General features: G+C 34.7%; 2 protein-coding genes across 5 annotated transcripts in view; one reads left to right on the top strand and one right to left on the bottom strand.

The window, feature by feature from the left end:
* C1galt1 (core 1 synthase, glycoprotein-N-acetylgalactosamine 3-beta-galactosyltransferase 1) overlaps positions 1 to 26,610 on the bottom strand; it is a 30,712-nt gene extending 4,102 nt beyond the window's left edge. The window contains exons 1-3 of one of the 3 annotated variants that reach the window (XM_048785976.1): positions 26,479 to 26,610; positions 4,351 to 4,587; positions 424 to 1,091 (exon numbers count right to left, since the gene is read on the bottom strand). In XM_048785976.1, coding sequence (XP_048641933.1) covers positions 424 to 1,091; positions 4,351 to 4,570 — 888 coding nt within the window. In that variant the 5' untranslated portion in view covers positions 4,571 to 4,587; positions 26,479 to 26,610. Of the gene's footprint in view, positions 1 to 423; positions 1,092 to 4,350; positions 5,532 to 26,418 lie in introns of those variants that run through there. The other 2 variants (XM_048785977.1, XM_015488242.2) reach the window with 2 other exon arrangements.
* Positions 26,611 to 26,865, top strand: part of Asns (asparagine synthetase (glutamine-hydrolyzing)) — a 153,988-nt gene continuing 153,733 nt past the window's right edge. For both annotated transcript variants that reach the window (XM_048785974.1, XM_048785973.1), the window contains exon 1: positions 26,611 to 26,742. The gene's annotated coding sequence lies outside the window, so the exon portion shown is untranslated. The remainder of the gene's footprint in view (positions 26,743 to 26,865) is intronic.

Raw genomic sequence — 26,865 nt, 5'->3', positions numbered from 1 at the left:
GGGGGGGGGGGGATGTAGTTTTTAGTGATAGATACCTCCTAGGTTCAATTCTCAGTACTAATAAAAAATTACCCCTTAGGATTTCCTTAATCATCATCCAACAAAGAGTATATCATCCACTATAGGTCATTCTTCACTTTCTTAACTGGCTTTTTTTTTACCCCTATTACTTACCACTACCTAAAAACATATCTTTACTAGTCTCCGTGTTCATTATGTATCTCTTCATCTAAAATGTATTTATAGATATTTGTTGAATGACTGTGGCTGATGCCCGTTCTCATCTGCTTTGTTAAACTGCCATAGGAAGAGTTCTAGTTGTTGGTACTAAAAAAAATCTACACATATTAGCTAGTTTTTTTTTAAGTTAACAAAAGTCCATCAGTCTCAAATATTTATAAATATCAAAATTTCTAAACTTACCTCTACAGGAGGATAGTAGTTATAATTCCAGTACCAAAAGGTTTTGGGTAGATAACCTTTGATTAAGTGGTGTTCTGGTACAAAGGGATGAAAAGTTTCTTTTCCAGTGGTATCTCTGGAATCTCCAGCTTCTACGTTTATGATTTCCATGCATTTTCCCAGGGCTAAGTCTTCAATGGAGGAACTATGTGTACATTTCTCTGTTTTAAATGCATCAACAAATCTCTTCAAGGCTTCTTTGCTTAGTACGTATCCTGCTCCCCCACTCATGTAACCCTGCTTTACATAGGGCTTAAATCTTCTCCCAAAGTAAATAGGTTCTTTAGGGTCATAATTTGAAAGCAGCCATCTCAAATTGTCTAGTATGACATACGTATCATCATCTGCTTTCAGAAACCAATCAGCATCTTCTAAATAATGGTCATGAACATACTGAAAAGCTTTAATTGTTTTCCAGTAGAGTTGATCTCTGCCTTCTTTGGTTTTTAATCCCACAGTAGGAAAGTCTTTATTTTCTTCTGAACTCATGAACAACACTTTATTACAACGTTGAGCCCATGTAGCTTTGACATGTTTGGCCTTTTTCTCTAGATTCTGAGGGCCTGTCATAACCCAACAAAGAATTTTAACTTTCTGAAAGAGGTTTTCAGCGATGTCTGTGTTCTCATCTATTAAACAAACATTTTTAAAAGTTACACTTAGACTGATGCAAAATCCAAATTATGATGAAGTAAAACATTTCTTAAACAATTTCAAAAAACTATCCATCCGTTAGTAATTTAGATGAAAGAAAACAACCTACTGTGAACTACATTCTGATTTATTGGTTTTATGTCAGTTTCATCCAAGGAGTTCACTAGACTCACTAGGACCTTAATTCTTACTACTCAAACTGTAATTCACTGACCAAAAGTATCAGCATCACCTGGGGGGTTTCTTAGAAATGCAGAGTTTCAGCCTTCACATCAAACATACTGAATCAGACTCTGAATTTTAACAAGTTCTGGTGATTCAGATGAACATTAAATACTACCTTAAATAGTCTCTGCTTGGTACTTTATACTATAAAGAGGACTTCAGCTCTTTTTTAGCACAACGTTCACAGGAATTTCACACTGCTCTGAATGAGCTTCTCAAGGGCAGAAAAAACATGCTGCTGAAGTTGACAGTTCATTTTTGAAGGTCCACTGTTATCAACTGTCCACAGGAACCCTGAGGTGGCCCTAAAACATCTCATGATTACACCTGTTTAACTTAGCAAAGGAGTTAATGTATGGCTATGTTTACTTCTGATGGTTCTATACATACCTCATTCAAAAATGCAAATCCGCCATTCAAAAACAAAACAGAACAAGGGGTACAGGATTTCCAAGATTGTCTAGAGCAGTGTGTATTCAAGACAAGCACTTTACCAACTGAGCTATATCCCCAGCCTTAGAGCAGTGTTTTTTAAACTACTACAAAGAAATAAGGTGCGTCTTTAATCAAGGAAGGCTTGCTACCATAAAGGAAGGAGGAAAAAGAAAAAAAGGTATTCAACTAAGTAGAAAGCTTAAGTACTTAAACGAATTTACATCTGGGTGCAAGCTTCTTATTTGGTTGTTAGACCAGCACCACATTATAAGAAGCACTGGTTTAGTCTTGAGGAAGAGCCCAATTATGATTCTAGACTAGCACTTCTCAAATGATTTGTGGTGAAGGACCAATTTTTATTTCTAATCATTACAGACTTTTAAAAAGAAAATTAAAAAATCATTAGAAAATGTGAACTAAAGAAATATAAAACATAAGCCCTAATTCTTTATTTTTAGATTCAGACAAAATATTTTGTCAGAATTATCATAAAAGTTTGTCTACTCCCAACTTCAACACTTATTTAGCTGCAGACCAGCATGAGTATACAAAATACACTTTTGAGTAGAAATGTTTTAGGGTGGTTATTCTAAAGAAGCATACTTTTAAAGTTAAGGTTAAACATTGTGTTACAAAACTTCAGTCCTGTGAAAAATTTACATTAAGGGTATAATTTGCTAGTTAACTGAGAGAACAGAAGAAATGTCTGGGTGGGGCATGAGCATGTATTCTCATGGTCCTCTGAAGATTAAGAATTCACAATCCAAAAGGATAAAAGCAGGAAAAAAAAATTCCACTATTTTTAGTAAGAAAGCATTCACTGCTCGCATACCCAAGAAACCCAATCTCTAAGCTATACAGACATCTCAAACACTGAATGGACACAGAAAATGGTATAGGTGGGAGTCACCGATCTGTCTTATTTAGGAAAAGACAGCTTTCTCCCCACTTTTAGACCTAGCAGATATTCTCATTCTTTTAATTATTCATTAAGTACTTTGTACCAGGCATGTACTAGCCTAGGAGATGAAGGTGAGTAAAACATACTTCCTGCCACATAAAAATTCAGTTTAACAGTGGAGATTGACATGTGAAGAAATAACTGCTACATACTAAGAGAATATATGTACAAAGGTTCCATGTGCTGAAGGAAAAGAAAGTAGTAGATGATAAATCCTATAGAGCAATGACATAAGGACTTGGGATAATATAGAAAATAGAACTTAAAATGAGTAGAGCTCGTCAAAAGAAAGAACAAAAGATATGGGAAAGTTCAGCTAAGTGCAATTATGTGAATACAGCTAAAGGCTTGAATTAGGGAAAATGTACCATGGACTGAGGGGAAGAAATATCTAAAATTACATTAGAATTCAGTGACAAATGGAATTGATTGGTACATAAAGTAGGTACCATGAGTTCATAGTTTCTGTTTCAGGCAGATGGTAATATAGGAAAAACAAGTTTTAGGAGAGAAGAAAAAGAAAAGGAGTTAAATTTTTAGCATAACATGTAGTGTGTGGGCCATTGGGTGGAACAAAAGGTATCAAAAAATGCACCTGCAGTGAGGCATAATATAACCTACAGGTAGCAGGGAAGTATGACTCAAATTAATGATCTGAGACAGATATGCTACAGAACAAGTACATAGTGACCAAACTGGTCTATAATAAGAACACAGAGGGCTAGTCAGAGCTCAATCATTGTTATATAAACATTCCTGTAACATGACAATTTGTTCATTGTATGCATGGTTGATAAAACAACTGGGCTATCATACCTCCACCTTTGATACTTGCATGAAAGGAAGGGAAGAATTAATTTACTACTGGAAAGAAAGAAACAAAGTGTCTGGAAGTGGGCTGAAGGTAAACACTATAAGGAACAGGTGGAAATTAAAATCATGAAAGTTGACGATATTTCACATACAAAGGAAATACTGAAGATAGAAATGTGCAGAAAAACAACATTAAGTGGAACATGGAAGACTCAACTGAAAATATCTGGTTAAAGAGACCAAGAGAAAAATGAAGTCATTATAACACATCCTTTGTACTTTTACTTCCCTGTTTTTTTTCTCAAAAGGATAGAAAATCACTTATATAAACTTCAATTTTCAATTTGTATCAGTAGTTAATATGTAAATATTATTCTATATTTACATTAAACATATGTAACACTTCATACTTATAATATAAATATTTATAATATTATAAGATATAACCTTGAGTTTTGCTAGAAAAACAAGACTCAGCATAAACCGCGAGCAAAACAAAAGAACAGCAAAACCCACATATACAGATGAACCATGATAACAAAATTGAGCCTAAAGAAAAACTTTCTAAAACTTGGTCCTTTTTCCAAATCATGGTTTCTGAACCATTTTTACTGAAAAATAAACTTAAAATAACTTATTTCCTAAATAAATATGGGCTTTAGCAATTCCTTCTCATTAGGCAAATAAAATTTTGTTTTAATACCTGGAATAATACATAGTGATATAACAAAATTCATATAGATAAATTTCCCAACACTCAATGCTTAGACTAATATACTCCTTAATAACATAAACCATACCTTTATGTTGGCTAGAATCTGCATTGAAGTTCATTTGTCCTTGCAGATGATTCTGTCCATTATCATCAGAATGCCTAGCATGAGGATCATTATGAAGAATATTGGGCTGTGTGTCACCCTGTTCTCCCAACAAAATACTAAATAGCTGAGAGCATAAAAAAAAACCTATTACTGATCCACAGAGGAAAATTAAAAAATTCAACCAAGATTTAGAGGCCATTTCCCGAAAGTGTATTTCTGGAGGGGGGAAAAAAAAAAAAAAGGTGTTATAAAAGTATAAAGCAATATACATAAGAATAAAAAGTCTGATGTTTACAGCAATCATGGAAAGTTAATTCCTTTCATACAGAAAAATACTCTTAACAGTATTTAACTTATCTTTGACTTTACCACCTTATTTGCTGCTATAACAGCATATTATAGACAATTAAATAAAACACATGGGTAATAAGTTGAATAACCATTGTTGGCTTGGATGATTGTCAGTATTTGCACGCAGAATTTCCCATGCTTCCCACCAGGATCCTTCATGAACCCAAGACTGCTTGCCATGATCTTTTACTTCTTTAGTTGTCAATAACTCAATAGTACTTAAAATCTACCTTTCTTTTATAGCAATCACAAGCTACTCTATTCTCCAACTCAGGGGTTAACAAACTTTTTCTGTAAAGGACTAGAAATTAAACTTTAGGCTTCCAGGGTCACATATTGTCTAGAGCATCTCATTCTTTCTAAACAACTCTTTAAAAATGTAAAAGTAGCCAGGCATGGTGAATGCCTAGAGGCTGAGGCAGGAGGATCGCCAATTCAAAGCCAGTCTCAGCAACTCAGCAAGGCCCTAAGTAACTCAAAGAGACTCTGTCTCTAAATAAAATACAAAATAGGGCTAGGGATGTGGCTCAGTGGTCAAGTGCCCCTGAGTTCAACCCCTGCCCCCCATACCAAAATGTCAAAGTAATTTAGTCTGTGAAGGGGCTAGCCTCATATCTGCTTTTGTAAAGAAAGTTTTATGTGAACATATCCATACCCATTAATTTGTGTGCTGGTTCTGATAGCTGTAACTTGGAGTAAGAGTACAAAAGCAGAGTAGTTCTAAAAAGATAGTATGGCCCACAAAGCCTTACCTGACTCTTTATGAAAAAAGTTTGCTGGCTCCAGCTCTAATTAATACCCCAACTTCATGATATTGGAGTAACTACACCATGCTCTTACCATCTCTCTCTGCTATCCCACTGGACTGCAAGATCCTGGATCATATCTATCTATTACAAGATTAACTAGGATGCTTGGAACACAGTTGCTGCTCAAAAAATACCTAATGAACTCTCCCACAAAATATATGGCCCCTTTAAGCATTCATACATTATGAAATTATAAATTCCTCTAAATTGCTATTAGAATGGTCCTAGATGTATAGTTTCTAATTCTCCAAGATAATTTAAACAGTAAGTTTGCTAAGCATTTACCATATGCCAGGTACTGTCCATACATAATTTCGTTTTCATTCTCACTATGCCTATTTCACAGATGAGGTAACAGAATTTTTTAAAAGTTAAATAACTAATATATGTTGGCACAATCAAGAAGAGCCACAATTTAAACCCAGATCTGACTGCTTAAGAAAAGTCAGTGCTCTTTCCATTACATTTCTCAAAGTCTACACCCAATCACCACTCACGCCGAAGGACAAAGGACATATACAATAAAGACCAAAGTTTGGGAGATAAGCCTCCCAATCAAAATTACCTTTAAATATGAAACCAAGATGTACAAACTAAGAATATCAATATAACGACAAATATCAAACAATTTCACATGGTTATATCTCAAGAATATATATTATTATATATAATATATATTTAATAATATTTCCAGAGTGGCTTTCAGACCAAACATCAAAGCACAATCAGAAAAATCTACTCAAAATATATAAGTTTGAAGACACTTAAGATATCAATGCAGTGAGAATTTGTGGTCCAAGATCTGTAAGAAAGGAGAAGTCAAGAGAGGTGAACCAGATATTTGGCACAGTTCTACTCCTCAAGACAATTATAACTGTCCCTCAGTATCTACAGACTTTGATTCCAGAACTCCCTAGACACACACACAAAAAAAAATCCACAGATGCTTAAGTTCCTTATTTAAAATGGCAAAGTATTTGCAAATAACCTATATAAATTCTGTCACATACTTTAACTCTAGATTATTTGTAATACCTAATACAATATAAGTGCTCTATAAATAACTGTTATACTGCAGAAATTGTTATTAGGGAATTTAGGGGAAAATGACAAGAAGAAAGCCTATATATGCTCAATACATATGCTATATTTTTCTCCTAAGAATTTTTAATACACAGGTGGTTGAATCCATGGATGTGGAACCTGTAGATTTGGAGGGTTGTCTGTACTGATTCTGAAAGAGAAAATAGTAGAGAGAAAATGAAGCTAAGAAAAATCAAAGCTCAAAGTCTGTCTTCTAGGAGGTCCTGGAAAACAATGCTTGATGTTATATATAATTTGATTTAATTTTAAAATGTTTTGTGATGCCATACTCTTACTCTTCTGCCCTCTCAGCATACGCTGGCTTCTCCTTGCTACTTTTACCTCACCCTCTTCCAATTTCAAGGACACCTGCCTTAATGACTAAGTATCTGTAAGCTACTTTTCTTTCCTGATCCTAGGATATCTCGGATAAGTAGAATGTACCCTCAAAGCCCACTCAGATTTCTAGCAAAATCATGTGTACCTCTTCAGATTTTTAACAAATCTGAAACAGTACTGCAGCAGAACAGACTAGAAGATGAGATTGCTTAACCATGCTGCAATTATGGGGGCTTCGAATTTCAACTGAATTGGGTGGAGAGAAGTTATTTATGCCAAATGCTTTCCAAATCTGATGCATCAGCAGAATCACTTGAACATTTTAAAAAATACAGATTTCTAGGCTTAGCATTTGAGATTTTAAATGCAAAAAAGTGCTAACACAACTAAAATTTGTTTTTAAAGAGAGCTCTGTTATTTATTGTAAAGAAAAAATTTCAATAAATAGAGAAATGCATGAAAGAAGAAATCACCCAAATCTTATCACCCAGAAAAAACTATTAGCATTTGGTGAATATCATTACAGATCTTTCCTTCTGTGAATAACAGGGTCATAGAAGAGGTAACTATAAATTTATGTGCTGTACTAAGAGCTTTACATGGATAAAGCAGGTAATATTATTCCCATTTTACAGATGTAACTCAGAGATTAGAAACATTCCACAGACACACTATGAGTCAAGAATTCCAAGTCTTAACCACATTTAAGTTATAATTTACAGAACTGGAAATAGTCATGTTATTTTAAGATTTAACATATAAATTAGAGCTATCTGAATATAGGAAGACACTGAAGTGAAAAGAACATTTAAAGTATGACCCTCTCTTCTCCGAATGATCCCTTTTAAGATTAGAAAAAGAAAATTATGAAAAACACAAAGCAGTTGGAGGCCCTTTATTTAATTACATATTTCCATTTTAGACAGTATCTCTTGGTTTCTTGATGTATGAAATGTGGAAATCAGTATGCACACACAGTTTTTGTGAATTATTTTTGTTTGGTAAAAATTTATTAACTGTAATTTCATGACTGCTTAATCTTGGACCCATTAAACTGGATTTCAGCTCACTAACAGTAATTATATTACAGCTCCTCTAAATTTTGAGTTTTTCATTAATGTTACATTTTTTGAGGGCTGGATTTCAGCAAGCAGTTCTTTTATCAGTGCTAACTGGTGCTACACTGAAATTCTTGCATGTCTGAGAATGTCTGCTATTATCTTCGTATGCAAAGCACAACTTGACCATGTACAAATATTATTCTCCTTATAACTTTATAGATATTAGATATTATTCAATAGTCTTCTTACATAGGCACTAGAGAAGTTTGAGGACTGATTTTTTTTAACTCTTGTAGATACAGACATATCTTGTTTTACTGTTCTTTGATTTACTGTGCCTCAGAAATAGTTTTTTAACAGATGGAAGAGTTGTGACAATCCTCTATCAAGCAAGGATTTCTCCAAATAGCTCCTGCTCCCTTTATGTGTCTACCAAAATTTGGTAATTTCCCCAACATTTCAAACTTACTGAATCTTTTATGCTGCTTTGTGACCTTTGTCTGTATTATTATTTGGAGGCATCATGAATTGCACCCAAGTAAGACTACTTAAGTTTTGTGTTCTAATTGCTCCACCAACTATCTATTCCCCATCTCTCTTCCTGTCTTGTGCCTCCCTACTCCCTTAAGACACAACAATACTGAAGTTCAAGTCAGTTCATAATCCTACAATGGCCTATAAATGTTCAAGTGAAAGACTGATTTATACATTTCTTATTTTAAATCAAAAGCTTGATCAAAGTCAAAGAAAACTTCTTGAAGGAAATTAAAAGTGCCATTCCAGTGTACACACAAATGATAAGAGAATGAAACAGTTTTACTGCTAATATGAAAAGTTTCAGTGGTCTGGAGGATAGATCCACTGGAATACTCCAACAGGCCAAAGCCTAAGCCAAAGTGAGGGTCTAACTCTCTTCATTTCTATGAAGGTTGAGAGGTAAGGAAGCTATAAAAGAAAAATATGAAGCTAGAAGTTGATTCATGAGGTTTAGCAAAAGAAAAGTGCAAAATGAAGCACAAAGTGCTAATGTAGAAACCACTGTGAGTTACCCAAGATCTAGTGCAGATCATTAGATGAAGTTGACTGCACTAGATCTCCAAGTAGATGAAAGAGTCTTATGTTGGAAAAAGATACCAAAGAGGAAGCTCATAGCTAAAGAAAAGTCATAGCTAAAAGCTTTAAAAGACAGGTTCTCTTGTTAGGAGCAGCTAGTGACCTTAAGCTGAAGTCAATGCTTATTTATCATTTAGAAAAATCCTAAGGCCCTTAAGAATTACATTAAAACTACTCTGCCTTAGCTCTATAAATGGAACAACAAAGTCTGGATGAGAACACATCTATTTACAATAAGGCTTACTGAGTATTTTAAGGGCACTGCTGATATCTACCGCTAAAAAAAAAAAAAAAAAAAAAAAATTTTTTTCTTTCAAAATATTACTGCTCACTGATAATGCATCCAGTCACTGTAAGAAGCCTGATGGTGGCCTCTTAATAATATTGTATCCATTATTAATGTTGTTTTCATGCCTAACACAACCACCATTCTGTAGCCCATGGAACAATGAGTTATTTCAAGTCTAATTAAGAAACACATTTCATAAGGCTGTCTGCCATACTGATTCCTCTGGTTTGGACAAAGGCAAATGAAAATCTTCTAGAAAGGGTTCACCCATTTTAGAATGCCACTAAAAACATTTTTGATTCATGGGAAGTCAAAATGTCAATATCAATAGGAATTTGGAAGCTAGCTGATTCCAATCCTCATGAATGACTGAGGGGTTCAAGACTTGAGTGGAGGAAGTAACTACAGATGTTGAGTTTAAGAATGTGACTGAACTGTGGAATTTCATGATAAAAATATAATGAATGAGCAGTTGCTTCTTACAGATGAGCAAAGAGGTTTCTTGATATAGACATGACAACAAATGAATGATAATATCACATAAACTTAGCTGATAAAGTAGTGGCAGGGTATGAGAGGACCCCTCTTTTTTAAATTGTTATCAGCAGCTGGTATGCTACAGAAAAATCTTTTATGAAAGAAAGAATCCAGTGATGTAGTAATCTTCATTGTTTTGTTTTCAGAAATTATCACAGCCACCCCAATTTTTAGCAACCACCATCCTCATCAATGAGCACCCACTGACATGGAGGCAAGACCACCAGCAAAATCATTGATTCATGAAGGGTTCAGGTAACTGCTGACATTGTTGAGCAAAATTTTTAAATTAAGGTGCATACATTTGGGTCTTTTAGACATAATGCTATTATTTACTTATAGTATTGTGGACACATACTTTACATACATCGGAGAACCAAATTTTTTTTTCTAACTGGCTTTACTGCGACATTTCCTCTATCAAGTTGGTCTGGAACTGCACTCATGGTATCTTTAAGGTGTGCCTTTTGAATCTTCTTTTATGCTTGGTTTTCAGTCACTTGATCAAATCACCAATACTCTCTAAAGACTTTAACACCCTTAACCAAGAAAGCAAGTCTTTGCACAATTTTTAGGCTGAGAAAGTCATGGCAATTCCTAATAAAGTCCTTAAAATCCTCTATCTTTTTTTTTCCTTTTAATTTTTTATTTCGTGCTTTATTCCATATTTTACCAATGCAAAATACCTAGTACTTGTAATTTTGTTCTGGATTGTGATTTTCATTTGTTGCACCTACATATTCAAAGTATACTTCTCTCTTCAGACTACATTAAAATGAGCTGTGATTTTTATTTTTCTAACACTTTCCTGGTAAAACTGGGATGACTCCTATATAGTATTGCACATTTTAAAGGTTTAAAATACAGTACACGTGAGGTACCATGTTAGAAACTTAACATTTTCTCTGATCCCCACAGCAACCTAAAAATTTGATAGCAGTATCCCTATTACAAATGAGAAAAATGAATATCAGACCTGAACCACAAAAGGCAGGGTGGGGGCAGGGGAATGAATGACATACAGATTGAATGTAAAATTAAAACTGTCCCTACTTGCAGAATACATGATTATGAAAAAAAATCTAGAGATCTATGGAAAAAAAAATGACTAGTTGGGTGTGGTGGTGCATACCTGCTGTAATCCCAGCAACTTGGGAGGCTGAACCAGGAGGAGGGCAAGTTTGAGGCCAGCCTCAACAAATTTGTGAGGCCCTAAGCAAGCAACTTAGCAGGACCTTGTCTCCAAAAGGCCCAGGGCTGTAGCTCAGGGGTAAAATGCCACTAGGTTCAATCCCTAGTACCCTGCTGCAGCATCCCCACCCCTGCAAAAAAAAAAAAAAAAAATCCTAGAATAAGTGAATTCAACAAGGTCACAAGATACAATACAAACATATCAAAATCAACTGCATTTCTGTATGCTAATGATGAACATGTAGACACCAAAGACAAGTAGTTTAAAAAAACTCCCTTTATATACATTATATCAATATTAATAGGAATTTGGACATCAAATTGCTCAAAAAATGTGTATAGCTAACAAAAAATGTTCAAGACTTCTATAATAAAAGTCAAATGATGCTGATGAAAAAAAAAAATAAGTCCTAAACAGACATACCATGTTCATGAGTTTAAAAAAAAAAAAAAAGATGTCAAGTTTCCCTAAAATGATATGCAAGGTTAATGCAATTCCTATGAATGTTCCAACAAACTATCTTGTAGACATAAACAATATTATTTTATAATTCTTACATTAAAGCAAATGAACCAGAATAGCTATAATTTTGAGTCAGTCTACATAAGTTCAAGACACACAGCTATCATAATTTAAAAGTATATAGTACCAGCAGAGGGCATGGATCAATGCAACAGAAGAGAAAACCCAGAAACAGACCCACGTAAAAATGCTCAACTGATTTTTGACAAAGGTCCATAAACAAATGAATGGAGAGGCAGAACATTTTTTTCAATACTAGGCCAAAAAAAAAAACAACAAAATAAAAACATCCAAATAAGAAACCTGAACCTAAGTCTTATCTCTTAGATAAAAATTAATTCAAAATGGATTACAGGTTTAAGTGCTAAAACATGCAAGTATAAAACATTTAGGGTTAAAAAAAAATCCTTAGGATCTAGAGCTAGAAAAAGTTCTTAGACTTCATATCAAACATAGTCAGTCACATACAGCAGTGTCTTTAATCTCAGTGACTTGGGAGGCTAGAACAGGAGGATTCTAAGTTTGAGACCGGCCTCAGCAACTTAGCAAGACCCTGTCTCAAAAAGGATGGGGATGTGGCTCAGTGGTTAAGCACCCCTCAGTTCAATCCCTGGTAACCCCCCTTGCCACCCCAACAAAGAGCACAATTCATAAAAGGAAAAAACTAATGAAGCCAAAACACTTAAAAAATTCAATTAGAAAATGTACAAAACACATTTTGCCAAAGATGTAAAGATAACAAGATATTCAACTTGATTTACCATTAGAAAGATGAGACTAAAACTAAAATCTAAATACCTATATGAATGGCTAAATTAAAAATATAGTGACACTACTCAACACTAGCGAGGATGTAGAGAACATGGATCACTGTACACTGCAAGTGGGAATGTAAAATGGTGACCAGTTGCTATGGATCAAGATGCACAGAAAAATGTACTAACACATTAAGCATAACTTATTGTCAAAGTAAACTACTCACCCAGACAAAATAAGAAAAATACCAAGTATGAATGATATACCTCTAGACTAGTGAAGTTTTCTGACCTCATCTCTCCTTTAAAAAAAAAAAAAAGATTACTGAAAAGCAGCTGCCCAAGGTGCCACACCTTGCTTATTTACCCCTCTCAGGAACCAAATGACTAGAGAGAAACCATTAACCAGCAGTAGCACAAAGGAAAGATCCAAATGGTACATAAAAATATATGGAGGGTAAGTAAAAAAGGTTTCCATCCAACACAATTTTTAAGCAATACCAGGAGAATTGATTCTATTTAAAATAAATAAATAGAAATTATAGAACCTATATAAAAATCTTGCAGTGGGGAAAAAGGATGCAAAAAGATGAAAGAGAGCAATTCTAAATATTTCATTAAAAACGAAAATGCAACTGTATAGGACTGCTTTGTATTAGTTTAGAAAATGACAGACATGAAAGACAAGCAATGGAGAGCCAAAAGAGAATAACACATTCTCCAAACAATAGTGTGTGTGTGTATGTATAATATATAAATAGAAAATACATATATATATATATACTTTAAAACATATCTTTAAAAGAACTAAATACTGTAAATCTGAATAAAGATCTCATACATGACCCAAAAAATCTGATACATATAGATCAGTACTTAAAAGATATCTTGAATTTCACTCAGACTCTGATAAGTATCCAGGAACAAGCAAGACAAAAGCAAAACATTAGGCAGATTTTTTAAAAAGCGCCTAGTATTATTTAATGACAAATACGACAAAACCTAAGTTTCTCAGGGGGAAAAACGTGTGCTCATAGGCTTAAATATGAAGCAAGTTGTCATTTAAGAATCAAAACAGGAAGACATTTTCAAATATGCAAGGGTTCAGTACCCATATACCTTTAGGTGGTATATTTACCACCTAAAGATATAATTCAGCTAAGATAGAAATCTAAATATAAAAGAATACCTCTCAGAAATGGAGAAATCATACCATCGTTGGTAAGAGACATGTGATTCTTTCCAACATAAAACTATCAAGAAACTGTGGTAACTATTATACAACGTAGAAATGTTATCCTGTAAAAAAAAGCTATGTAGGCTAAAACAATACTAGTAATTAAGAGATCTAGGCAAAAATGACATCAGTTCCAACTACAATGGAGCTGGAGAGTGGGGAGAAGGAGGAAAGATACTGTGCTTCTAAGAATTATGTATTCTAATTTCATCATGGGGCAACTCAAGAGTTGTTTTTTTAAAGTTTAATTATAAAAAATCTTTGCACATTAAAGTTTAACCCCGCCCCCCAAAAAACCCCATATATCCAGTACACAGATTGATTATAACTTTAAAATAACATGTATTCATTCTTCAGTTAATTATGGTATTTTAGTGCCAGTCTCAGACTCAAGTCATCTTATCTCTAAATACTTCGATAGTCCTCTCTGAAAACATGAACATTTTCTTACAAGCTACCATGCCATTATCAAATACCTAACAAAACTAACATTAATTCTTTGGTTTCATCTAACTCACAGTTTGTAATAAATTTCTCCTACTGTCGTCTGTAATCAAGTTACCTCAATTAGCTCAGAAATGTCTTTTTGCCATTGGTTTTCTCAAATGAGAATTCAAACCATATTCATAATCACAGATTTAAAACAATACTTTAATATTAAACATAAAAGCCCAAATGAAACATATATTTTTTAGAAAGCTAATTATCAAAGCTCACTCCAGATATAAAACCTAAATAACCATAAAAGAAATAATGTAAGAGAATCAGACATCAAGAAGGTCCAGACTTTTCCTGGATGAAATATTTCAATCCCTCAATAAATAATTTTTATTCTACATAGATCATTTTAGAAAATTCAGAATTTAACCAATTCTTTTACAGAAAAGTTTGAGACCAATATTTGAAAGAGAATCTCAAAAATATATAACACAGTAAACCAGAATCCAATCTCATTCTCCCATGTTAGAGTATTAAAGAAAAAGCAACACAAATAGTAATTACCTTAAGTTGAGTCCAAGGCGCTTGTGTGAAAGTGATTTATTGGAGAACAAAAAAATTAAAATCACAAAGATAAAGGCAGAGTAAAGCCTCCCATAAGAGTGGAGAAGGACATGAGAGAGCAGACTTTAATCACAGCTACCTTCAAATAAACTTTGACCCTGTGCAACTTGCTATATTCTGTAATTTAAGTTCTGAGAGCTATAGTTTTCAGTAGAGCAAAAAATCTTATAGCCATGAGGGTCATCTAACTCCCTTTGTTTCCCAAGAATTTATCTGTTCTTATTCTTCCCCATCTCCTAAGAACTGCTTTATGTATATTCTTCAAATTTTCCAGTCTCTAAATTATTCTTGACAAACAACTGATGTAATCCCCCTCCTCATTTGGAGTTTTTGCCTTTATTATTTGTTAAGAATCTCAGAGCACATTTCAGCTGCTTGAAATTTGTGTCTACTAATTTCCAATTCAGATTAACCCAAATAAACTTGTTCCTTAGTCAACTTGTACCTCGGTTTCTCTTAAAGGTCAACAAAAGTATTTCCTGGAAACTTTTATAGGGTAATAAAACAGGTAGAGGAACAAAGCAAAAGGAACATACCAAGCAAATTCCCATAGAGGGCAACTGTAGCTCATGCTGAGTAGCTCTGGAAACAATAGAGGTTACAATTTAGTTTACTCCTACCTTCAGTCACTGGTTAATATCTGTCCTAAGAAATAGATTTCCCAGATGCTTCTATAGCACCTATATAGGTAAGTGCAGGCTTTGTCACTATGAGAACAGCCATCCCACAAAAAACCATAGGAGCTAGAATTGGGAATGCATACACACTAGGAGACTACCATAGAGCAAGAAGGAGATAGCAGATAATGCCACTGCTCTGTTGATGGATCTGTTATGATTTTTAGGAGGGGAAAATTAAAAACTACTTGGTCTGGAATCACATTATGGATTCCCCAAAAGATTGCACAATAAACCACTTCAGTAGAATCATCTTACAGTTGACAATCATTGGCCACAATTCCCAGACATGTACAGAGATCAAAAATTAAAACATCCTCACGTAAACAAAAGCTAAAGGAATTCAATACACTAGACCTGCTCTCAAGAAATTCAGAGTCCTGCAGGTTGAAACAAAAGGACACTAGATAATAAAGTATAAAGAAACAAGAATCACAATAAAGGTAAACATGGGCAATTATTAAAGCTAAACCAACAATTTATCTTTACAACCTAAAGAACCAAAAAAAACCCAACCAAACAACAACAAAAAACGTAAACTCAAGGCCAACAGAAAGAAGAAAATAACAAAGATTAGTTATTTTGTTTGCTGTTGTAGTGTAATCTTCTATCATATTTGCTGATTATCTATAAATGAGTGATTAATTTTACAAATAGCTGCTTTCAATGATTTTTCTGTTTAATAGTATTTCAGTTTTCTTCAAAAAATGGCTAGATTATCAATATTTAATACATGTCTTTTCACTATAAAAGTTGGGTCATCAAAAACATCAGCAAAATGACAAACCTTTAGGTAGGTTGACTAAGAAAAAAGTAGACTCAAATTACTACAATCAGAAATGAAAATGGGTTCACTGCTACCCTTTCCACAGAAATAAAAAGAATTATAGGAGAACACTATGAACAACGGATGCCAACAACTGTATAACTGATGAAAACTGCTGGAAACAAAGTATAACAATACTAAGTCAAAAAGAAAAAAACTCTGAAGATCCTTACTAACTGGAAGGAGAATGAATCAGTAATCAAAAATATTGGATCGGTGATAAAAAACAAAACAACAAAACAAAAAAAAAAACTCCCCAAAACTAAAAGCTCTGGATTTGATGGATTCAAAAGGTGGTTCTACCAAACATTTAATGAACTAAAGCCAAGACTTACCAAATGGTATGGTTTAGATATTAAGTGTTCCATAAAAGTTCACGTGTGAGACAATGCATGCAAGAAAACCTACAGATGAAATGATCAGGTTATCAGAGTTTTAACCTAATCAGTGCACTACTCCCCTGATAAGGACTAACTTGGGTAGTAACTGCAGGCACGTAGAGTGTGGTTGGAGGAGCTGGGTCAATGGGTGTGTGCCCTGGAGGTTTATATTTTTGTTCATGGTGATGGGAACACTCTCTCTTTGCTTCTTGGTGGCCATGTCCTGACCTGCTTTCCTCCACCACACTTTTCTGCCATGATGTTCTGCCTCACCTTTGGCCCAGAACAATAGGAGCCAGTCATCTACAGACTTACATGTCTGAAACTGTGAGCTCCAAATAAGCTCTTCCTCCTCTACATTGCTTTTGTCAGGTCTTACAGTCACAGCAGTGAAAAAGCTGACTAAAACACCAGATTATTCCAAAAAATAGAAAAGGGACACTTAACTCATTCTGTGGCACCACTATTACCTTGATATTAAAGCCAAAGACACTCCAAGAAAACTACTAAACAATAAGCAATATGAACAACAATTATTGACAAAACTCTAGCAAACTGAATTCAGCAGTTTTACACCATTAGCAAATGGGATTTATTTTGGGAATGCAAGGATAATTCAACATATGAAAATCACTCGAGGTAGTATACCACACTAACAGAATGAAGTGGGGGAAAAACCCAGTCATTTCAATTGATGCAATAAAAAGTATTTCACAAAATTTAATACCCTTTCATAAACATTCAACAAAGTAATAGCAGATGGACACTACCTCCACATAATAAGTTATAAACGAGAAATCCATAGCGTACCTCATACACATGGTAAAAGCCTGCAAGTGTTTCCTATAAGATCAGAAACAAGGCAATTATGCTTGCCTTCATTGCTTATATTCAACTTAGTAATGGAAGTTCCAGCCTCAGTAAATAGGCAAGAAAAAAAGATATCCAAATTGGAAAGAAGTATTTAAAATTATCTCTACCTCTCTACTTATACATAGTCTGATCATATATGCAGAAAATTCTAAATTAGATTGAAAAAAACAAAAAAACTAATACCCAGACAAACCTGTTAGGTCCAATAAGTGAATTCAGTAAAATTATCAGGATTCAAAGTCAGTATACAAAATAAGTTGCAAATATAGAAACCAATAATGAACAATTTAGGAGGAAAGTTAACAATTTAACTCACAAAAACATTAAAAAGAAACCAAGGAATTAACAAAGGAGGTGAAAGATTTGAGCAATAAGTACAACCAAACATCACCAAAATTAAAGAAGACAGGAGTAAGAAGAAAAAATTCCATGTTCTAGGACTTCAACACTTAATACTGCTAAGAGGTAAATACCACTCAAAGCTATCTACAAATTCAATGGAATCCCTAATAAAATCCCAACAAAGCTCTCTACAGAAATAGAAAATCCATCCTAAAATGGAATCTTAAGAAACCCTGGGTAGTCAAAAATAATCTTGAAAAAAGGAAAGCTGGAAGACTCAGCCCTCCTAATTTCAAACTTGTTACAAAGCTACAGTAATCAAAACTGTGTGGTACAGGCATAAAGACAGAAATACAGACCAATGGAATAGAGTCCAGAAATAAAGCCATACTTTTATGGCCAAATCATGTTTGGCAATGGAACCAATACCATTTAATGAGGTTTGAAAAAGTCTTTTTAACAATTGGGGTGAGAAAACTGGATAGCCACATGCAAAAGCATGAAGTTGGTCCCTTACACAACACAATATACAAAAATTAATTTAAAATAGATCAAAGGCCTAAACAGGCAAAAGCTTCATGACATTGGATTTGGCAATGATTTCTCAGATATGATACCAAGGGCAGAGTCAAGGGCTGGGGATGTGGCTCAAGCGGTAGCGCGCTCGCCTGGCATGCGTGCGGCCCAGGTTCGATCCTCAGCACCACATACAAACAAAGATGTTGTGTCCGCTGAGAACTAAAAAATAAATATTAAAATTCTCTCTCTTTAAAAAAAAAAAAGGCAGAGTCAATAACTCCAAGTAAAATAAGCAGCAAACTGGATTTCAGCAAAATTTTTAAAAGAATTAAGAGAGATTATCAACAGAAAAAAGGCAAACCACAGAATTTGGGCAAAATACTCACAAATCCTATGAAAAAGAATAATATTCCAAATATATAGAGAACTCTTAAAATTTAACATCAAAAAACACATTTCAAAACTAGACAAAGGACCCAAATACACATTTCTCCAAAGACACACAAATGGCAAGTAAGCACATAGATTCCTAACATCGCTAATTATTAATAAAATACAAATAAACAGCTGTAGAAAACAGCATTAGCAGTCTGTCAAAAACTAAGAATTGGATGTGGTGGTACACACCTATAATCCCAGTAGCTTGGGAGGCTGAGGCAGGAGGATTCAGAGTTCAAAGCCAGTCTCAGCAACTTAGCAAGGCACTTAGTAACTCAGCAAGACCCTGTCTCTAAATAAAATACAAAATAAGGGCAGGAGATGTGGCTCAGTGGTTAAGCACCCCTGGGTTCAATCCTCAGTACAAAAAAAAAAAAAAAAGAAAAAGAAAAAGAAAAATTACCATGTTATCTACCAATTCCACTTCTGGATATTTGCCCAAGTGACTCGAAAGCAGGGTCTTGAAGAAGTATTTGTACATCCATGTTCATAATAGCAGTATTAAAAATAACTAAAATGTGGAGGAAAACCAGTATCCACTGGCAGATAAATTAATTAGCAAAATGTGACATTTAGGTACAAAACAATAATAATCAGTCATACAAAGGAAAAAAATTCTGACACAGTCTACATATGAGCCTTGAGGACAAGGTTTCCTATAAGATCAGGAACAAGGCAATTATGCCCAAAGTCAAATAAGCCAATCACAGTTGCTATACTATTTTACATTACTACCAAAAATGTACAGAGGTTTCAATTTTCTCCATATATTTGCCAGCAGTTGTTATTTCCTGATAAGAGTGGCCATCCTAACCGGTACGAAGTGGCATCTCACTGTAGTTTGTATTTGTATTTCATTAATAATTAGCGATGTTAGGAATCTCTTTAGTGGCTTACTTGCCATTTGTGTGTCCTTGGAGAAATGTGTATTCGGGTCCTTTGTTTAGTTTTGAAATATGTTTTTTGTTGTTAAATTTTAAAAGTTCTCTATATATTTGGAATATTATTCTTTTTCATATGATTTGTGAGTATTTTGCCCAAATTCTGTGGTTTGCCTTTTTCCTGTTGATAATATCTCTTAATTCCACTTAGATGAAATACTTAAAAGTAAAAATGAGAATTTTGATGGTTAGGGGTTGTGAGAAGTAAAAACAGGGAATTATTTAAATGGATACAGTTTCAGCTTTACAGGATGAAGAGTTCAGGAGAAGGATGGTGGTGGTAGTTGCAAAACATCATAAATGTACTTAATACTACTGAGCTGTAAATTTTAAAAATGATTGAAATGGTGATTTTTTTATATCGTGTATTTCACCAAAGTAAAAATAATTTTAAAAAAATAATCAACGTTAAAGGTGTCAATTTTCTGCAGATTCACCTGTGTACGTAACATGATCCCAGCTAAAACACAGGAAGATTTGTTAAATAACTTAGCAAAACTTTTTCTAAAAGTGTGGAAAAACAAACGCGAACATAAATGGGAAGTTATAGAAAAATGAAAAAAAAATATCACAGAGATACTTTTTTCAACCCTATCAGATCCCCTACCCTGCTTTTTTGGTACTAAGAATTGAACCCAGGGACACTTAACCCCTGAGCCACATCCTCAGCCCTTTTTATTTTGAGACAGGGTCTCCCTGAGTTGCTCAGGGTCTCACTAACTTGCTGAGACTGGCTTTGAACTTGTGACCCTTCTGCCTCAGGCTCCTACGCCCTTGAGATTACAGGCATGCATCACCATGTCCAGCTATCTGATCAATTTTAAATAAAATATTTTTTAAAAAATTAAATAACATGGTAAATTATTCTAAATGTTGTTTAAAAAAATAAATATGTGAGTGTAATTAGAAAATTCTTAAAAGGGGAATGGAAGGGAGTAGACAAATTCTACCACATATTAAAATATACTACCAATGAAAAACAGAATAATTAAAATAATCTGATATTCGGAATGAACAGACAAGTCAACAATTAGTATATAAAATGCATTTTTAATTAACACTAAATACATAGTACTGAGAAACTTTTCTCTATAATCAATACTGTGTCAGAAACTATTTTATTTGAAACTGTATCCATGAGAATGGACTATCCCATTCTTGCATGAATGACAGATTATTATAAAACAGAAGCAGCTTCAATTTCCAACTCAGAACTTCAGATAAAGGGTTTCCAGACACAACATTCCACATTTATCTTAACTGTAGTCTCCAAGGAAACAAGTACTTGAGTCTGCTTCTAGGCCCAGGCCTCATATTTGTTAACTCCTTGACACACAGTCTTGCTATGTTTTAAACTATCAACTACTGCTGCATTCAAGTTGTGCCTTCACCACTGTCTGAAATCCTATTACCCTGGTTTATTCTTCATTGAATGCTGGTACTTAACTTGCTGCATGTCTCCCTTATAGGAGCAAGTTAGGCTAAGGCAGGAGGATCACAAGTTTGAGGCCAGCCTGGGCAACTTGGTGATATCTGTTACAAAATAAAAATTAAGAAGAGCTGGGGATGGATGGATGGATGTAGCTCAAAGGTAGAGGGCCCCTGGGTTCAATATATAATACCAAAAAAAAAAAATTGAAATAATTGATCTTTTGGAAAACATAACAAGTAAAAAGCAGGATCTCTTTTTATAATTAACAATTAAATTTTTTTAAAAAAATTGAAGTTAAAACTAGGAGAAAACACCTAGAAATTTATCTCAAGGATATAAATCACAGAATCCTTCCGTGGTGTTCACAACAGCTATAAACCAAGATGTTTGTTGATGAAATGTATGTATGGAGGTATCATACCATACAACAGAATATAGTTGTCAAAATCAATCATCTATGTGTTCTGGTAAATGTTTGTACTTTTGGCTAAGATTAGTATTAATGATGAATAAGGTATGCTTTTTAAATCAGAAAATGAGATAAGAAACCCAAGCATACTTAGAGAAGGAAAAATATACAAAAAAGTATTATATACACTTTACCATCTCTATCACTAGTTCTCACCAAAACTATTATCCATTGTTTAAAGACTTAACAAAAAAAAAGAACAAGTAAAGCCTATGTCACCATATATGTATATTCATCTTTTAATATGCATTAAACAGATCATGTTATATCCATTAGCCACTACTTTATCCTTTTCACTTGTCTTTTTATACCACAACCTCATTCATTTGAACTATGTAAAAGACTTATTTTTTTAGACAAATTACTGAAGTTTGCATAGCAGTCCCATTTTAAATGCTTATGTGTAAGTGCACATTTATATATATATAAAATACAAAAAATATATATAAATGTGTGTGTGTACACTGTATAAATAAAAACTTTAGCAAGGTGGCATGGGCAAGAAGGACAATTTTTTTTTTTCACTCTTAATTTTAAATTAGTGCTTAATTTTCATGTTTATTTTTTAAATCAGGTATACACCGATTACTTTCTGACAAAAAAAACTAAATAAAAGTAGACTACTTTATCTAGAGAGTGAAAAATCAAAGTGCATTAATTTTTCCATACTTGTTACACAAAAGGATCTCTTGATACTTTTCAAACTTTAAGTTTCAGAGTCACATGCACAGATACATGCTAAATACTCCTACCTGGACTACAGGCATCTCAAATTCATGTCCAAAAGTGAATCATTACTTTACTCCCTTAAAACTTCTTATATTAATTATTGGTGGTTATCTAAGTTACTCACCAATAGGTTCCCTTTTCATTTAGAGCTATCTTGATTATCTACAGGAGAAATTGGGGACATTTTTGTTTTTTTCTGCCAGGGAAGGGTTCTGGGGATTAAATCCAGAGCTGTGCACATGTGAAGCATGTGCTGTCTCACAGACTTACACCCCCAGGCCTGGGAGACATTCTTAATGATCCCCCTTATCCTCACCCCAAATCCAATTATCAAGTGTTGTCAATTTTATTTTCTAAACAGTTTTCTAATCCATCATCTCTCCATTTCTACTCTTTGCCCTATTTCATACATTCTTCACATCTAAGTACTGCAATATCTAACCTATCTCCTCTCTAACTTAAGTGCTCTCTCTCTCCCCACCTCATCCTGTTGCCATAATGACCTCTATAAAATGAAGCTAACTGTGTCATACCATGAAGCTTTTCATGGAACTTCACTGCCTACAACTCAAAAACTAAGCATCTTTAATTAACATGATATAAAAGATTCTCCTTGATCTAGACTCTCCAGGTGTCCAGTTTCATCTTTTGCTATCCTGTGCCTTACACTTCAGCAATTCTGAATTATCAACAGTTCTCTAAGCATCCAATGTATTGGCTTCACTATTCCTACTATACATCTGACTACAATGACCTCTCTTCTCTCCACTATCACCTCTGAAAATACCATGAAATCAGGGTTTCTTAATCTTGGAACTACTGACATGACACCATGAGTTGGATAATACTGTTGTTGGAGCGGTTCTGTTCACTGTTAAAAGATTTTTAGCTACATCCATGGCCTCTACTTCCTAGATACCTGCAGCATTCTCACTGGTTGATCAAAAATTCGAGACAGGGCCAAATGTTCCTGGAGAAGAAAATCGGCCCCAGTCAATAACTATTCCTTTAACTTGTTGAGACTTAAGTCTCTCATATGTACATAAAATACTTAAAATAGCTGCTTTTCAGGAGGGCATATGGATGACAGAGGTAACTAGATAAGAAGAAAAAAAGTTTACTTTTCACATTTACTTTTAATCTGTTTTTAGTCTTGTACCTGTTCTAACTTCTCCACAACTACAGCCCTGGTCTGAGCCACCCCTTTCTCTTAACTGCTGCAAAATCCTTCTAATCAACTTTTTTTTTTCCCCCTTTAACCTTTCCTTCATTCTATTTTTTAGAGTAGTCAGAGTGATCTTTTTAAAACTGTACTTGTATCTTGTCACCCAACTGCTCTGAACCCTTACAACTTCCTAATCTCACTTAAAAAGCCCAAACCTTAAAATGACCTTCACATAATCTGCCATCCTATTTCACCCCTTTCTTTGTGATCTTTCTTCCTTGGACTTAGTGGTTTTGGAGGTAAGAAACAAACAAATAACAATTTCACAGGATCGACTTTAATACTATTTCTCCATGTTTTACCTTTGAATTCACTGACATCTCTCTAACACGCCCATGGTCTTTATACTTGCTGTTATCTGCTGGGGACATATGCCCAGACACTAATATGTCTCACTCCCCATGGTCTTTATTTCTTCAGGTCTTTATTTCTCAGTGGTCTTCCCTGACCATCCTACTCTTACTCATAGCACTTATTAATATCTAACATTATTTTTTAAATTCATCTTGTATACTGTCTTTCTTTTCCATCCTGATCAGTGTTCTCAAACCTAAGTCTGCATCAGAATCATCTGGAAAGTTAATTATAACAATTTTCAAAACAAAGATCTGGACTCTGAAAATGTGCATTTCTAACAAGTTCCCAGGTGATACAAGAATCCAGGGACCACACTTGTAGTACTAATGTTTCAGAGCCACACAGGGAGAATGCCACGAAGTGATACAGCTACAAGCCAAGGAATTGTCAGTGACACAAGAAGAGGCCTAGAACAGATTCTCCCCTAGAACCTTGACAACATGGTCCTGGCAACATCCTGATTTCAGACATCTAGCCACAAGAACTAGGACAATAAATTTCTGTTGTTTTAAATGGCTGTTTGTGGTTATTTATTATGGCAATCCTGGGGGTGGGGGGGGGAACAGAATGCAAACAACTACACCAAGCTGTATGTAATCCCAAATTCTGCCCATTATCCAACTTCTACCAGTTTAAGTAATGTTTTAAATACATAGCTTTCATTTTAATCAGATTTCCTGTTTGAGAATTTCCTCAACATTGTTTTTTGTCCTAAATGTGTCCCTTCAATGTGCAAGACAGATCATTCTACATGGGCTGGACAGTTTATTTGAATTTTCTTTTTGGTTTTTCCCAGCTTCTTAGGGGTTTCCTTAACTCACAAGGAGCATCTTCTTTATTTTTTTCCTCCAAAGAAGACTTCATAATTTCACACATTAAAATTTGGGCACATATTTTCCCCTGGGATGCTTGAATTAGGTGCAAAATAAAAATTTAATTTCACACGGAGTTCCTTTATAACCAGATTTTAAAATAAAATGCTAACTTCACATTTTAAGGAACAGATTTTTTTTCCTTCTTCACTTAAAAATTTCTATTGGGAAACCTAAACTTTTAATGTAGCATCAAGCTGATAATTTTCTATTAAAAGATTTATAAATATACTGTCACAAAAATTACTATCAGTAATTTTACCACATGAAGACTCTAAATTAACATGGCTTACAAAGGTAATCAGTATAACATAATTTTTACTGCAGCACATAACAACATACAAATAGTACCTCGAATATAATTAACAATATCACTTTTATATTTCTATCATTAGGTAAACATTAACTCATCGTCTGTGCCTAACTAAATCTGCATATTTATTTCTGGATATTTAATTTATTCAGAAATATAGACTCATACAATCTAAAGACAGTATACTTAAACTCTAAATGGATAATAACCACAAACTATCTTTAAATGCTGAATCCTAAGCAAAAAGATATTGAAAAAACACAAATTCCAGGCAAATTTGAGAAAGATATTTAATAGTTCTCCACTAGTCCTGAAAAATCATTCTCTTTCACTATGAAGAATTTTAAATGAGTCATACTTTCCTTACTAAATCACTGTTTTACTTAACATATGGTGAAAAGAGTTAACTGTTTGGTAACTTGAAGCTTTATATTCATTTAAACTATACATCAATATATACTAAAGCTGGCAGAAAATAAAACAAATACAGTTTATTACATACAATATTTAGAACTCTCCATATCATGTGCATGAGCCTCATCTGACATTTCTCTGATACTGGAGTGAAAAGCTGTCATCTAAATACCTTCAAAAACTCGGATTCCCACATCCCAAACTTACCAGAATTAAACAACTTGAAATTAAGCACAACACTTTTTTTCTTGGCACCCAGGCGGAGCTATGTTCTACATCCATCTTTTACTAAATTAACATATTTCTGGCCCTTACTTATTGCCTAATTATTTAAAGTTCTAACTTTATAACTTTTTTTAAAAAATTAAATATTTTTATAGTAGATGGACACAGTGCCTTTATTTTATTTTTTATGTGGTGCTGAGGATCGAACCCAGTGCTTCACACGTGCTAGGCAAGCACTCTTACCAATTGAGCTACAGCCCCAACCCACTTTGTAACTTTTTAATTCATAATGAAATCAATTCATAGTCAGCATAGTTTTTAATCATTAAAGCATTAAAAGGAAATAAGGCTATATACTCACAATGAATTTAGAAAACTGGAAACTTAATAAGCTTTTCCAGAATGTGAGTCTTGTGGTGTTGTTGATGATGTTATTTTAAAAAATGGCAAGGGGGAGGGGGCGGCTAAGGGCTAAAAATGAATAAATCCCTACCCCTAAACTGCGGTCTATTAGAAGCATGCAATTTATCTAAACTCAAAGCACTATGGACAACTTGCCAGAATCCAGTAATCCATCACACTTTGCAGGGGGAAAGGGGAAAAAATTTTGAGTTAAAAAAAAAAAATTCCCCCCTCTTTCTGGTAGCAAGTGCCCCGATACGCACCTGGCTTGTTCACTGTCAGCGGCAGGGAAACTTTAAAAAATAAATCAGCTACAGACAAACCTGATGATCCAAGCAAGCCCCAGGCACTTCTGGACGGCGCCCGCTCGCTGGGCGCTCAGGCGGCGCTGCAGCCCGGCTCTCGCGGAAGGTGCCCACACCTGAGTCGAGTTGGCTAGACCGCCGCTGGGAACCCGGGCAGGGAGGACCCGGGGGCGGGGCAGGCAGGGCCCGGCAGGATAGGACCGCTAGGTGATCTGGCCCGCAGCCGGGGCGCACCCCGCGCCTCACGCGGACGCCCGACGCCCAGCAGCACGAGCGCAGGAGGTGAGTTGTGCGGGAGGGCGAAAGGAAGGACCCGCCACGACAAGTGGCTACATGTCGTCAAAATAACGGCCCGTGGGCACCCGGCCCCCGTGGCAGCTCGCGGAGGCACCAGGAGTCGAAGTG

This window comes from Marmota marmota, unplaced genomic scaffold (genome assembly GCF_001458135.2).
Source record: "Marmota marmota marmota unplaced genomic scaffold, marMar, whole genome shotgun sequence".
Classification (NCBI taxonomy): Eukaryota; Metazoa; Chordata; class Mammalia; order Rodentia; family Sciuridae; genus Marmota; species Marmota marmota.
The sequence above is the reverse complement of the archived record's forward strand: the minus strand, read 5'-3'. Positions and strand labels throughout refer to the sequence as shown.